This window comes from Arctopsyche grandis, chromosome 1 (assembly GCF_051622035.1).
Source record: "Arctopsyche grandis isolate Sample6627 chromosome 1, ASM5162203v2, whole genome shotgun sequence".
In the NCBI taxonomy this organism is placed as follows: domain Eukaryota; kingdom Metazoa; phylum Arthropoda; class Insecta; order Trichoptera; family Hydropsychidae; genus Arctopsyche; species Arctopsyche grandis.
Window position 1 is genome coordinate 24755611 of NC_135355.1, and position 14251 is coordinate 24769861.

Genomic DNA, 14251 nt, shown 5'->3' on the forward strand with positions numbered 1-14251 from the left:
AAGACCCAAAGTTCAAAAAGCTTCTAGTCATAACATTAAACAGTATCAACGTGTCAATATAATTAATGGCAAATAAAATAAAATTAGCCATAAACTTTGATATAAAGTTTAAATACTAGCGACTGAGGGATCACGGGTTTGAGCCCTGATTCAATGTTGCTGGCCAGACCTTGGCTATATGTGACTCCAGGTCGATCATTTCTAATTAGAGTTTACCCATTTATCTGATTTCATTGTTGAAATGGTTCCTACCAAATTGGCCACCTTCCCTCATTTGTCACTATTATTTGAATTTAATTTCAAATTTGTAATAATATTATAAATTCACATAAAGCACATATTAACCAGCAACATAGACAGTGGTTAGCTCCTTTCGGAGTTTTACAATTTATCTTATTTCATCGAAAATGATTCCAAGAAAAACGCAATCCTGTTCTATTTTTCGCAAAATTTAAGTTAACAGTTTAATTTTTAATCTCATTTTTTGTTGATATTTAAAAATGCTGCGAAAATTTGTCCATAGATGTCTCTATGATGATTGTAATGTTTGTAATTGGCCTTGAATAATACTTATGTTAAATGTTGACTATATGTATGTATATGTATGGCTTAGTAAAAATGGGTGTATACCTGTATAAATAAATAAATAAATTAATTAATTAATAAATAAAAAAAAATAAAAAAAATAAAAAAAAAATATATATATATATATATATATATATATATATATATATATATATATATATGCATAAAGTTGAACATACATATTCATTTCTTCTGAACCTTTTGCCTTTCCTTCTACACCTCTTACACTTTCTACGTTTCTACACTACCAATGTTTTCAAGAACTTAAATATTAGATGAAACAATAACAGATTCTTCCAATTTACTGAATACAATTTTTTATTTTATTCAGAACTTTTTCACAAGTTAATGCCGCATGTAGAAACTATTTATAACCAGATGCAATCTAGTAATATCGATGCATTTTCAATTAAAGAAAACTTAAAAAGTTTTACTAATGTCATTATACAAATACGAGATTCTTATAGCGAATAGAAACCAAAAATATGTGATGCATATATTATCCCACATATTATAGAATCCAAAAATATGTGCGATGTTATGCCAGCAGCATAGCTCGGACGTTAAGCTTCTGCTTACCGTCAAGAAGGTGCCGGGTTCTATCCCTGAATGAAAATGAATTTTTCAGAGTATGCTGTTGGTCAGACCTGGATTTGTGACTCAAGGTGATCGTTTCCTATCAGAGTTCGCCAATTTTCTCTGATTTCATTGTTGAAACGGTTCCCGGAAAAAAATTGGCTAAAAATCCTTCCTACCTACTATGTCACCACTATTTGAAATTTGACGGATGTACAATAAAAATTTATGTACAATTCATAGATGTCTCGTTAATTTGCGAGTTTTTTCAGTGTCTCGCAATTCAACGACTTATAATAAAAAAAAATGCTGCATTTGTATTTGTAATTGGCCAGGAAGGCGCATTGGGATTTTCCTGTAAGGCCTTCCTGGTATATATGTAAAATAAAAATAAAAAATAAAAAAAATAAATTATTAAGGATATAAAAGCAAGATATGCTTTTTCTAATGAATGAAAAGCTGTGATATTATTAAATAAAGAAAATTTTGAAAAGTACTGTAAGAAAATGCCAATGGAAGATCTACTACTAACCGTTGAATCATATCCAATGCTAGATAAAGAAAAACTTCAAACTGAATTAGAAGTGTTTTAAAACTTCAAACTCTCAAGGAAAGAAATGCATAGTATTAATGATTTATTAATATTTTTAAAACTTATTTTTGCAATCAATTTATCCAAAGTTCGTGTGGAAATAACAAAACTTATTCAAATTCTGCTTACAACTTCAACTACATCTGAGCCAGAACGGTTTTTTTCATCAATCAATAGAATAAAGACATACATATGTATATAAGAAACACAATGGTTCAAGAAAGATTGACGGCTTTGTCTATGCTGTCAATTGAAAAAAAAATGATTATGAACAGTGAAAATTTTAACGAAAAGTTGATAGACCTTTTTTCAAGGAAAAAAGACAGAATAATCAATTTTTAAATGAAATAAAATACATATAATGTTTAATTCTGATAATTTTGATGTTAGTAAAATATAAAAATATAAAATATAAAAATAGTAAAATATAATCCAAATAAACATTTTTTTTATTTTTAATCAACCGCAGCCCCCCCAGATATCTTATCCACGAGCCGCCATTGTATATAGGTGTCACATTGGGGCAATTCCGCAATGACAACGTGGTATAAAAATTTGATGAACGTATTCCTGAAATATTCATGAATAATAACACTGGTGAATTTAATGGACGGCAAAATTCTACGAATTTTGATTCGATTTCTACTAAATATATTTTCACACTACATTTTGAATCATTTGATAACAATTCTACTATCAATCCAATTTGATTTGATAATAATTTTATTCAAAATAATAACAAAGTACACATGTTTTATAATATATTTATTATTTTGAATGTAAATTTTTTTTGATAAGAAAGAAATTTGATAATTTCCAGAACAAACTTAAATTTTCAATATTAATTACCAATAAATTAAATTTATTTATGTACATAAATAACAGTAGTTTTGTAGTTACTTAACAACTTTTGTCAACACGTGCGAAAGTGCGACCTCAAGATTTTGATTGATGTTAACACCTTGACAGAAAAAAAATGTGTGTGTATTTAGTCATGATATATCATGACTAAATACACACTTCCTAAAATTAGCAACATATTAATGATAGTTCTATTTATTACTTTGTATTCAAGTCAATTCGATTCTATAGTTTTATCGGCATAAAATACATATATACATATGTATGTATGCTAGTACATAAAGGATTCAATAAAAATGAGACGCATTCTCACTATCGGATAGTATTATATAATATAAACGTTAGATGTTGTATTTAGTGATAAATGAAGGCACAAACTTCCCTCTAAAAGCGTGAAAGATTAGCAGACGAAAAAAATAAATAAAAACAGAGAAAATTACGCCTTTACGCGGTCTACAACATAAATTAATTACTAATAGTCAACGTGTTCTGCTACGGTGGGTTTTATCTCGGCAAAGGTCTTTAGGGCTGCTGGGCGGCGGAGAGGAAGTTTCCCTCTACATCATTAATTAATGTCGTGTCTACAATTTACTACCGTTTTGAAACTGTCTCGCAAAAAATAATTGTTTAGAAAAACTTCGCAGAAGCTTTTTCTTTCGTCAGTCTTAATCTACATACAACTCCAACTCGCCACCGTTGAGCAATATTCAATCAAAACTGATTATGACTATGTAAGTTTATTACTAGAAATCAAATATAGATCAAAATATCACTGTTGAAAACATCCATTACAATAGATGTATAATATGTAATATGATGACTTCGGGTGAAAAGCGTGTCGCTCAAATCTAGTGCTTGATTGGCATGTTTAAATCTCAAGTTCCATTTGACGATTGCATTAATTATGCACTGGAGTAAAGTTCGAGTGCAATTCTCATTAAAAATGTTCGATCAATGCTGGAGTTTGACGATGAGCACTATTTTAAAGCGCGACTATTGAAATCGAGGTCAACAAATCATAAAAAGTAGGTCGTTTTTCTTGGTTATTTCACAGCAATATTTTACTCGAAATTTAATAACCTTCAATGTCACATCGGAGTAGGATGTACGTGCTAATTTTTTTCCAAAAAACAAATCAAATACCTTAGCAAATTTTGTGTAGAATTCAAATTAAAAACGTTGTGAAAAAGGCTAAACGTGTTAACTCTGTGAACGAAGATAACATGATTATATCGCATTCACTTTTGATTAGAATCAAAATTTATTTTCTACCAAAATCATTATAAAATATTAGTACAAAAAATATTCATTATTTGGCATTTGGTAAACATTATATTTTTATAAAAGAGTCGGTGTCGGTGCGCTCCTTTGTTCCAACTTGCAATATCTCGAGACTCGTTTTCTCAACTTTTCGTCTGTTTGAGAAAAATGTTTTTTGTATATATGTACATATGTAATATCTTTAATATACGAGACACATTATGAGCATTCATAGATTTTTAAGCTAGTAACACATTTAAAAATCAATTCTTACAATATTTTTTGATAGTTAATGTTTATCTCGAAAAATAAGTGTTTCACTATGTAAAACATTTTCTTATATGTGTTTTGTACATATACAAACTCGAAGACGAAATACACCGAAAAAGTTGAGAAAACGAGTCTTGAGGTATTGCACGTTGGTGGAACGAGGTATAAGTATGGGGCGAGCAGTTGAAAAGTACCCAAAATAGCTAAATATAATATTACGAAATTGTAATTACACAGAAACATTCTTCATATTATAAATTAATATACATATGTTTTTATAGTATATTATTATATAACATACTAGCTGAACCCGGCATGCGTTTCTATACCACTCATTCTGTTTATTTAAGTGCTTTTGCACACAATATTTAAAAATCGCCTAAATACACAATATTTTTTTGTTTTACCGTCTGGTGCGTATACGAATAAATTCAAAATTCCCGTTCCCGTTTTTCCCGTTCTCGTTTTTCCCGTTCCCGTTTTTGGTCGATTTTTTTTACGAAAACCATTATTATGTTCCGTTATTGTGTACATGCAATGCCACTCATTCCTGTATTCCCGTTCCCATTTTTTTACATAAACCATCGCGGGCATGCACACAATGACGCATGCGTTGCAATGCCATTCATTCCGGTATTGTCGTTCCCGTTTTTTCCGTTCCTGTTGTTCCCGTTCCCGTTTTAGGCGATTTTTTTTACAAAAACTATCGCAAGCATGCACACTACTCATGTAAGTTTCATCGCAATCGGTTGAATGGAATAGGAACGCATACGACACAGACAGACAGACAGACAGACAAACAAACATTGATTTTTATATACATAGATATATTGCATTAAATTTATATGATATTATACATAAATGTACCTGCTAGATGCTATTACATACGCATGTACAATAACTGAACAGCTCAAATGATTTAATCCAAAGTACCATAAATAAATGCAAATATGAGATTATATTTTTAGGTATAAATATTGATTTAACTAGTTGTGTATGTATGTACATATGAACATCAAATCTATTCTAACCGACTGTTTATAGAAAAGGCGTAGATAAGAATAAATCCATTTTTAACGACGTGTGTATAATAAATGATCGACATTCATTCTTTTAACACGTCAAACAACATTTATCATCTCTAAATATGTGCATACATGTATGTTCATACATATATGTAAATATACATATGTATGTCAGGCTTTTTATTCAATAAGCGAGCAAACCGGTATTTTCAACATTGACCTAAAGACAAGCCAAAATTGATCACATTGTATGTCGTGATAATATAAAAATAATTTCGGAATTGACAAAATCGCACTGACTTTCAATTGACGCCATCGTCGTTCGAGCAAATCGCCGGCTCTCAAACTGCCGAGAAAACATTGTTAGGTTTAATGGTTTTAGTTGGATATCGTATTTTTGAACTTTAACTAACTGGAAACCGCTGATATGGCTGTTAAAAGTTAACTCTTATCGTTGGCTAAAACTCGACCGAACTCGCTCATATCGTATATTACAAAATTTTACTCTAATTTTCTTCAAGTAATATCATAAGTATATACATATGTATGTATGTAGGTATACGAATGTGTGTATGTATGCTTAAAAAGAACCGTGTGGCCCAGAATATAAAAATACACAACGGACGACGACTCACTGCAGTATTTTTGTAACGCACTGTATCTACATTTTTCGAACGAGGTAATAAATTGCGAATAAATTAATTAATCATTGCGGTAACAATTGAATCAATATGTATGTATGTTCATTAACGGATTAACAGCGAGCATACAAAATAATTCAAATAACGTTCGGGACCATTCAACATGTGAAATGTTCAAAACGGATCAGTATATATATACATATGTATGTTACAGTGAAATAACATACATACATATATAACAGCAGTGAAATTATAAGTTCCGTATCCATTACATTTTCACTGGGTAGTTATATTTTCACTACGGAAATTACATATTCACTGATCCCTATTAGTAAAATTATAATCCTTGACAGTTGGATGATAGTGCGTCGCCGACACGAATCGCGCCACCCCACGTCACAACCTGCTCCTCTCCATCCCCACTCCGATTCCGAACTTGCGCTCACACACCCTCCCCGCAACCCCGCAGTCCCGCTCTCCTCCATTTCCACTCTCCTAATGGTCCACTATCTGTTTCGATTTGGCTTTTTTTGATGCCGCATGTGTTGGAGTGGATGCGGAAGCAAACACATCATAATACCTTAGTAGCCAACACTTATTTATTTAAGGTTAGATTAGGTTAGGTTAGGTTAAGTTAGAGTTGGTAGTACGTTGTAATTCGAACGCATGGTGCATAGCGTTCGAATTACAAATTCACTCACATTGAGAAGTGAATTTATTGTTCTATTGTTACATTCGTACTCACTACTTAAGTCAGTGAAATTATGACAGTGAAACTGACAATAACAGTTTCACTGTAACATATATGTATATATAAGTATGTATAGAAAATGTACATAATAAAGACAATTTATGATTAATTTTACCTATACAATGTATAAATGTTTTTCAATGCTAATACGGATTCAAACTATGTAAATTTTATTTTGGCGATTCACTATACGTACTTGAGTGCTATCTTGATGCTATTCGAGGAAAAAAATCGATTCGCTAAATTCCCATACAGTGGGATTTTACATTAAAGCGTCATGCTATTTATGTCGAAACGGCGGTTTCAAAACGTACAAACTATTCTTTATTATCACCTGTTTAAATACAGGTATTTGATGTGATAGTCATTTAGAGTGACTTCAAAAAAAAAAAAAAGGAGAATATTGATAAATCGGTGTATTTGATATTTATACTCATTACATAAATAATAACCTATTTGTTGATAAATAAGTATGTATTGTAAATTTTATATAACAAGATACGATCGAATAAATCAGCGATAATAATAAAAAAATGAATTTGCTTTAGCAATTCCGAGAAATCAGCGCGCTGTATGAGACTTGACTCGTAAAAAGTTAAATTAAATTTCAAACAGAGGTCACATTGAAGGTCTATAGGTAAATTGAACAATTATTGTCGATCTTTAAGCAATTGCTAAATCTTAAGTTTCTCAAACTCTATTCCACGTAAAAATATAATAAAACACTTATATAAATTTTCGACTGTGACATGTTGGCTTGTTTTAATAATATGAATGAAACTGAATAAAAGGTATTTTTAGACATAAAAATTGAGTCATTAATAATTTAAGCATTATTTCCATAAATGTACTGAAAAATAAAAATATACGCATGGATCAGTGGCATGTCATGAATTTTAATACAATGGACTAGGTATGGTTATAAAATATTTAAAAAACAATAATTTTTGAATTATAATAATCTGTCTTGAAATGGTGAGTTTAATTTTCCATTTTTGTGCTAATAGAAATACCACAAGTTGCATACTTTTCTTAATGACATCTTGTTTGTCTTTAAAACTTTCTAAATCTTCTGAATGATCGGTAATGCAGCATTCGTAGGTTATTTATTTTATTTTTTCTGAAGGAATCGTTTCGTGAACCGAGTCCCTTGCCATATTTGTACTCAAGAAGTTATGTAATGTAAATAATGATGCTTTATAAGTAAATCAAAAAATGTTTTGTCTTCGATACATAAAAATTCGCCAGTACACGAAGGGAACAGAATTAAGACGCCAAGACGTGCAAGCGAACGACGTGGCGGACCATATCATAAAAATCCACTACCAGTACCTCAAATAGGGCAGATCCCGATTTCTAAACTTCACTAATCCGAGTGAACAATATCAATATGGACAACAATTAAATTTTTTTTAAGGTTTCCAGCGGTGATCTTCATGTCATATCTTATTCGTACGATCTTATTAGTTTCTCAAAGAAAGGAATCACCGCTATCGATCACTGTCAAATTAATGTCTAAACGAGGATAACACATCATCGAAAACACTCCGGGGGGTGAGTTTTGACAAGAATAGCGACGGTCTAGATTAGGCGTGCTAGTGTTTTTTTCTGCATGTGCAATACTATGCACCTTAATAGTTATATGTACATATATAGTATCTATGTACATACATAGTGACTATTATAGTATTATATAATAATAATAATACTACTAGAGGCCTGTCTGCACATAATTGTGCACTCTATTTGATCGGCCGACATATACAAAAGAATAAATTAAAAATACGATTTTTTTTTTCAAAAATATTAATTAAATTTGAAATATTATTATTATATGCCGCGTATATGACGAACATTCACACGCAGCACGTCGGCACGTATTATTATATATGATAGTGACGACTAATCTACATTGTAGATCAATTTCAGAAAAGTGTGAGTTTACCAACGAATGCCAACCAATCAGAAACAGCAATACAAAAATAAATCGATTAGATATCGCCGCGATTCGCGATTTTAGCAACCGGTCCAACGCGATTTTCATTGATTGAATTTGATCCACGGCAAAAAATATGCAGACAACTTGAACTTGAACGTTTTGAATGGGCACGCTCGAGTGTGTGTGAATTTCGAACGAGGACACAAACGCAATTTTAACATAAAATGGTGCAATGTGTGTTTAAATGCATTTTTGAAACGATACAGTCGCACGTGTGATCGTTATCGTTGAAAGTTTGAAAAGTGGGTGATGAAGTTTGTGTATTGGGGATTAGGCCACTTTGGGTAGTTAGTTTTCAGTACGATTGTACATGTTTCTCACGTTTTGTGGGTCTTCGGAGTCTGCGGGGGGCGAATTCGGAGTGGTGTTCTCGCGGCGCCTCCGCCCCGGGAGCTCAGCAGGGGCTTCGCCCTCGTAGTTTTCAGCGTACAGTTGCACAAGTAAGTTGGCGACTCGAGAGTCTGTCCTGCGGTCCGGTTGCTGGGTGAGGGATGAAGGTGCGTTGTGGCTGAGGCCCTGCGCGTCCCACAGTTGGAGGGCCGTTGGCGCCGGCGCCAGGCAACAGGTGGCTGCGAGTAGAAGAAGAGCGCGACGCGACATGGCGTCGCACGACCGCTCGCCGACACGGACGCGCACCCACTGATACGGTGGGCTAGCCGACTTCGCCACACGGAGTACGCTAAGCGAGACTCTCGGAAAAATCCGGAAAATTCCGACTCTAACTTTCCTCGTATATGTGACCTGCGAATGTTAAATTTGCAACAGGCAAATAGACAAGTTTATTGGTCTACCTCACGGGACCGAAAGTGAAACGCCCGAAAACGCAAATATCGGAAGGCAAAGATCAAAAATAGAAAGATCTTAAGTCGAAAGATAAAAAAAGGTCTCCCCCCCCCCCCCCGTCGTATATACTCACTTAATTTGCGCGAGCAAGATACAACAGAAACAAGAGGAACAGGCTTTTCCTCCCGTATTCTGCGCGCGCACATTAAACAAGGCTGTATGACAAAGAGAGAGATAATTTCACCGCATTCTGTGTGCATGTGGCATGTGGGCCCCACTATCTGTTAGAAAATATGGGCCCTCAGTAAAATTAAATAACTTTGTAACTATTTCAAAACTTTATCTATTGTTATTATGTACATATGTATGTATGTACATATGTACATAGATAAAGTGAAAAGACAGTCGGTAGAAATTAAGTTAATTGATAGTTTTTTAGTGACTCAGTTTGATGGTCGATTTTTGTTGACAATGTGAAGATTTTTAGAAAAAAATTTTCGCCTGCGGTGCTTTTTTCACTTTTTTCATAATATTTTTTACTTACCTCCTTTACGTTTCACATGGCTTTCGTGTTAGTGGTCATTTTTTATTTATAATTATTTTATAAAAAATAAGCTTATTTTTTTCATATTTTATAACTCAATAAGGTGTATGCAAAGAATATTTTCCATTTTTATTCCGATATAAAAAAGATTTTTTGAAAAAAATATCAATTTGACCAATCTTTCCCTGCGCCCCCCAAGAAAAAGCTAAAATGACGTCCCTGATTGTTTTCTACCGAAAGTAAAAGCCGCTTTTATGCCGCATTCTTTTATGATGCATTCTATTTACCTAGGACAAGGGTTTAAAAGAAATATACAATGTAATTTATGGATCTATTTTGCTTTTACCATTTTTCTTGTACTTAAATTTGTTTATTCCCATTTTTGAAATTTTTTTTTTTTACCCTTGATTTTTAGCGTGATGGAAAGAAGAAAATTTTGTTATTTGGGGGGGGGGACAAATTTTTTTAACCCTGGGTGGGCCCCCTTTGACTCCTGGCATGAACTTATTTCAGTCCCAGTCCGCCACTGATTATATATACATAGTACCATTGATGTATAATACACATAGATGGGCCCTGACGTGTGATTTTGGTCGGAGATCTTGTCTTCACTAACTGAGGGGTGCGGGGGGTTTAACTAGCGGGGAAGTTGGGTTTTTTCCCCTACGACGCAGCGGTACCTACCTACCTACTAAGAGAAACTGTGCATGCGCCATGTATTTTGCATGCGCCAAAAGGGAGACCAGTATAACACGTGAGGGCGGATCTAGTGTATTATACAATACATCAATGCATAGTACCGTTTACCATGCACCTTTTTTTTTTGATCTTTTGATTTTTGATCTTTGCCTTCCGATATTTGCGTTTTCGGGCGTTTCACTTTCGGTCTCGTGAGGGAGACGGACACATAACACAGGGTTAACACTAATAGCGGCTCTTGAGATTTCATAGTGGGTGGGCTGCAGAGATTATTCAGGCTGTAGTAACTCGTTAACCAAACCGGTGATCGAATGAAAACAAAAATAGCTTGAATATGTACTATACTGGGAGGTCTGCAGCCGCGCAGCCCATGTGGATGACAAAAATAGCATGCATTTGTACTGTACTGGGAGTAATACGCGAGTTTCTCTCGACGCAAAAACGATTCCAGCACTTCGTTAGTAATAGAATGTTCACACATGTATATGTATGTACATACATATATATGTACATTATTAAGTTAAAACCATGCGAGTCGGATTCACTCAATTTTTAACGATTCCAACTACACGACTCCGAACTCGTCCTCACAGCCCTGGTATATGTATCTTATGTGCACTAGCGGATCCAGGAAATGGAGGAGGTGGGTGCCATTTTGGAATTGATATTGGCCTAATTTAGGGTTGTCATATTTTCCCGATACCCCGTCGGGACATTTTGGTGGAGGAAATTTTTTTTCGTTTAATTTAATTACATAACTATCAGTGCGTTGATATATATAATAACCACCGCAGGCGAATTTTTTTTTACGTATAACTCCAAAATAAAAGTTCTAATGTAAAAATTAAAATTCTATATTAATTCTTCGATTAATCCAAATTCAAATACTTCAATGAGATGTTGAAACAATTGAAACGTTGTAAAAATATTATAAATAAGTGAAAGTTCTCTAAACTCATCATTAAATTACTCGTATTCTGAGGGAACATAAGATAGAACAAAGGATAGAACACAAAATGACGCCTAATGACGATAAATCTCGTACCATCAAACAGATTTACATACGTATTTCGATTAATACGATCCATCGTATTAATCAAAATATGTTTGTTCCCTATGTTCTATTTCTCTATTAAGTTGGGTCTTTAATTTGTAAATAAAACATTGCGCTGCCTTCTTCTTTCAACTCCACCATTTCGTTTCGTTGTATTTTATTATTTTTATTCGTTTGCCGAATATTGGGACATTTTCAGTTTCGTCGGGACACAACGGTCTTCACTTGGGACATGTCCTAGCATATGTTCAATTAGGCTAGCAACATATTATATAATTGACCATATTATATAAAAATATGTGGCTAATATAATTAACATTGTTATGATAATAAAAAATAATAGTAAACATGATACATACCTATATAATTGTGAGAAAACTATTCTGGTTGTAAAACTTATTTCAAAAAGAAGTATTATAATAATAAATTAATAAATTAGAAGAATGTGGAATTTAAGCGATTTGAAGATAAAATATTACAAATTTCATTTTGTGGTTCATTGAAACTATGTAAAAAATCTTTTGCAGTTTGAATTGAATTTATACGATATTTATATCGTTGGTGTCTTTCCAATAATCCATATTTGCCAAGAAGTTTCAAAAACTTTTGTAACTTAAGTTCCAGCTTCAACATTACATCGTCCTTCGCCTACAACTGCAGTGCAAAACAACGAACAATATTTACAAAAGACCCCCTTTCATAATTGGGGAATAAACTAACCATGGATATTTATCGAAATGACTTATATTTAAATATCTTTTTACAATTTTATCCCTCATTTTGTGCTCCGAATATGGAAACAGATTTGTTCTTCTTGATGGTGAAAATGGATTTTCTAAAAGTTCATTTTTCTTTAAATCCCTAAGATTTTTTAAATTCTGAACATACTCGTATGTACATATATTCCAATGTCGTTTTCACAAGTTATATCACTTGGTTCAGTTTCTGATGTAGCCGAACCCGATGTTGATATTGCAAGATTTAAATCATTTGAACTACAACAAATTTTCTATTACACTAGGTTCAGATTGTTGATTTGTTCTTTCTTTTGTTGATTTTATAAAATAATCTAAAGTTTTTTAACGCTTGTTTGTATTTCCTGCCATTCTTTTGTACAGGGTATATCTAAAAATATATTTTTTGATATTATTTAAAATGATTTTCTACAAATTCACTGTAATTGTTATTACTTTACTCACCGAATTTCAAATTTCTGTGTACAAGTTTTTGTTTTTCTCCACTCCGTTGACACTCGAAAACGATAATTTAATAAAAAAAAGAACAAATACCGATTTAACACGAAAATTAAAGAATTTTTATATTTTATAAATAGGAAACCAAATATTCAAACCATATTGAATTTATACAACTGTTTACAACTTTCGACCGATTGCTTACAGTCGTATCGAGACTAGCTATGAAGAGATTCTTTTTTGTCAGACTTTGTAGAAAGCCAAGTAACACGTGCAATATTTTTTGTTGTTTTCCAAGTAAAATATACCAATAGCAATAGTGGCAAAGATTTAAAAAAAAACTTTTTTTTTTTAAAAGCCATAAATTGAAAGGATACTCTTAAGATAGAATCTTGTATTATCCTTCGCAAGTGTGCGCCTAGGCAAAGGGTTTTGTTGCAGTATGCAATAACTAAAGCCCGGATAACCAAGGTGCCGTTAATTGTTCAAATGTTGTAAATGCATTGTTAAAGGTTTGCCGAACCTTTTTTACAAAGCATTTACAACAATGGAACAATGAGCGGCACCTTGGCTATCCGTACTCTAGCAATAACAATGAAACTCGTAATCCGAAGTGAAATATATTTGTAAAAATAATGAATAACATATCGTCCAAGGTGGGTGCTATGTCACCCAGGGCACCCCCCTTGGATCCGCCCCTGCTTATGTGTGCATATGTATCTGTTTATTTTTAAAATTAGGCCACAGAAATATTATATGCAATCCCAATACGTGAGCATGATCAGATAATTATAAACACAAAGGGAAAAAATGTTGAAAGACACATAAAAATCAAAAGAAATTTTAACATATGTACATACATAGTTGAAAGTAAACATGGAAGCATATTGAGATCACTAGCCTTATGCCGGTATATCTCCATCTAATTTGCTGGACCAATCCAGCAAATTTAGAGTAAAATTGGCTCTGGCGCTTACGGGCAGGAAAACCATTCGTAAACGAGACTTTCTAATACTCATAAACCACAACTTATTATTCAAAAGTACATAGATGAAGTGTAGATTTCCCTCCTCAAAATTTCTATAGAATGTTTGATAGTAAAACATCTGCAAGCAATTTTCATTTTTTTACATTGTTCAGTAATTTATTTTGTTTTATTAAATTCAAATTATAAAATACAATATGTACCTTTAGAAATACAATACTGTAATAGTATCTAATCTAATCTATAATTTGGAAAGAGACTTTGTATGTAAATATCCTTGGTCGTCGTCGTCGTCGTCTTCGTCGTCTTCGTCGTCTTCGTCCGTAGATCGGTGACGTCATCGAACACGTGATTCGATTTTTTTTTTTTTTCGATCCATGGGCGCCGATTTTTTTTTTCGTTTCAATGGATTCACCCCCGCGGGGGCGCAAGG

General features: G+C 33.0%; 1 protein-coding gene across 1 annotated transcript in view; it reads right to left on the reverse strand.

Annotated features, from left to right (window-relative positions):
• LOC143912931 (G-protein coupled receptor Mth2-like) overlaps nucleotides 1-9274 on the reverse strand; it is a 139918-nt gene extending 130644 nt beyond the window's left edge. Inside the window, exon 1 of the mRNA XM_077432396.1 lies at nucleotides 8882-9274. Within this exon, the coding sequence (XP_077288522.1) occupies nucleotides 8882-9160 (279 nt within the window). The 5' untranslated portion in view covers nucleotides 9161-9274. The remainder of the gene's footprint in view (nucleotides 1-8881) is intronic.
• Nucleotides 9275-14251: the final 4977 nt, after the last annotated feature.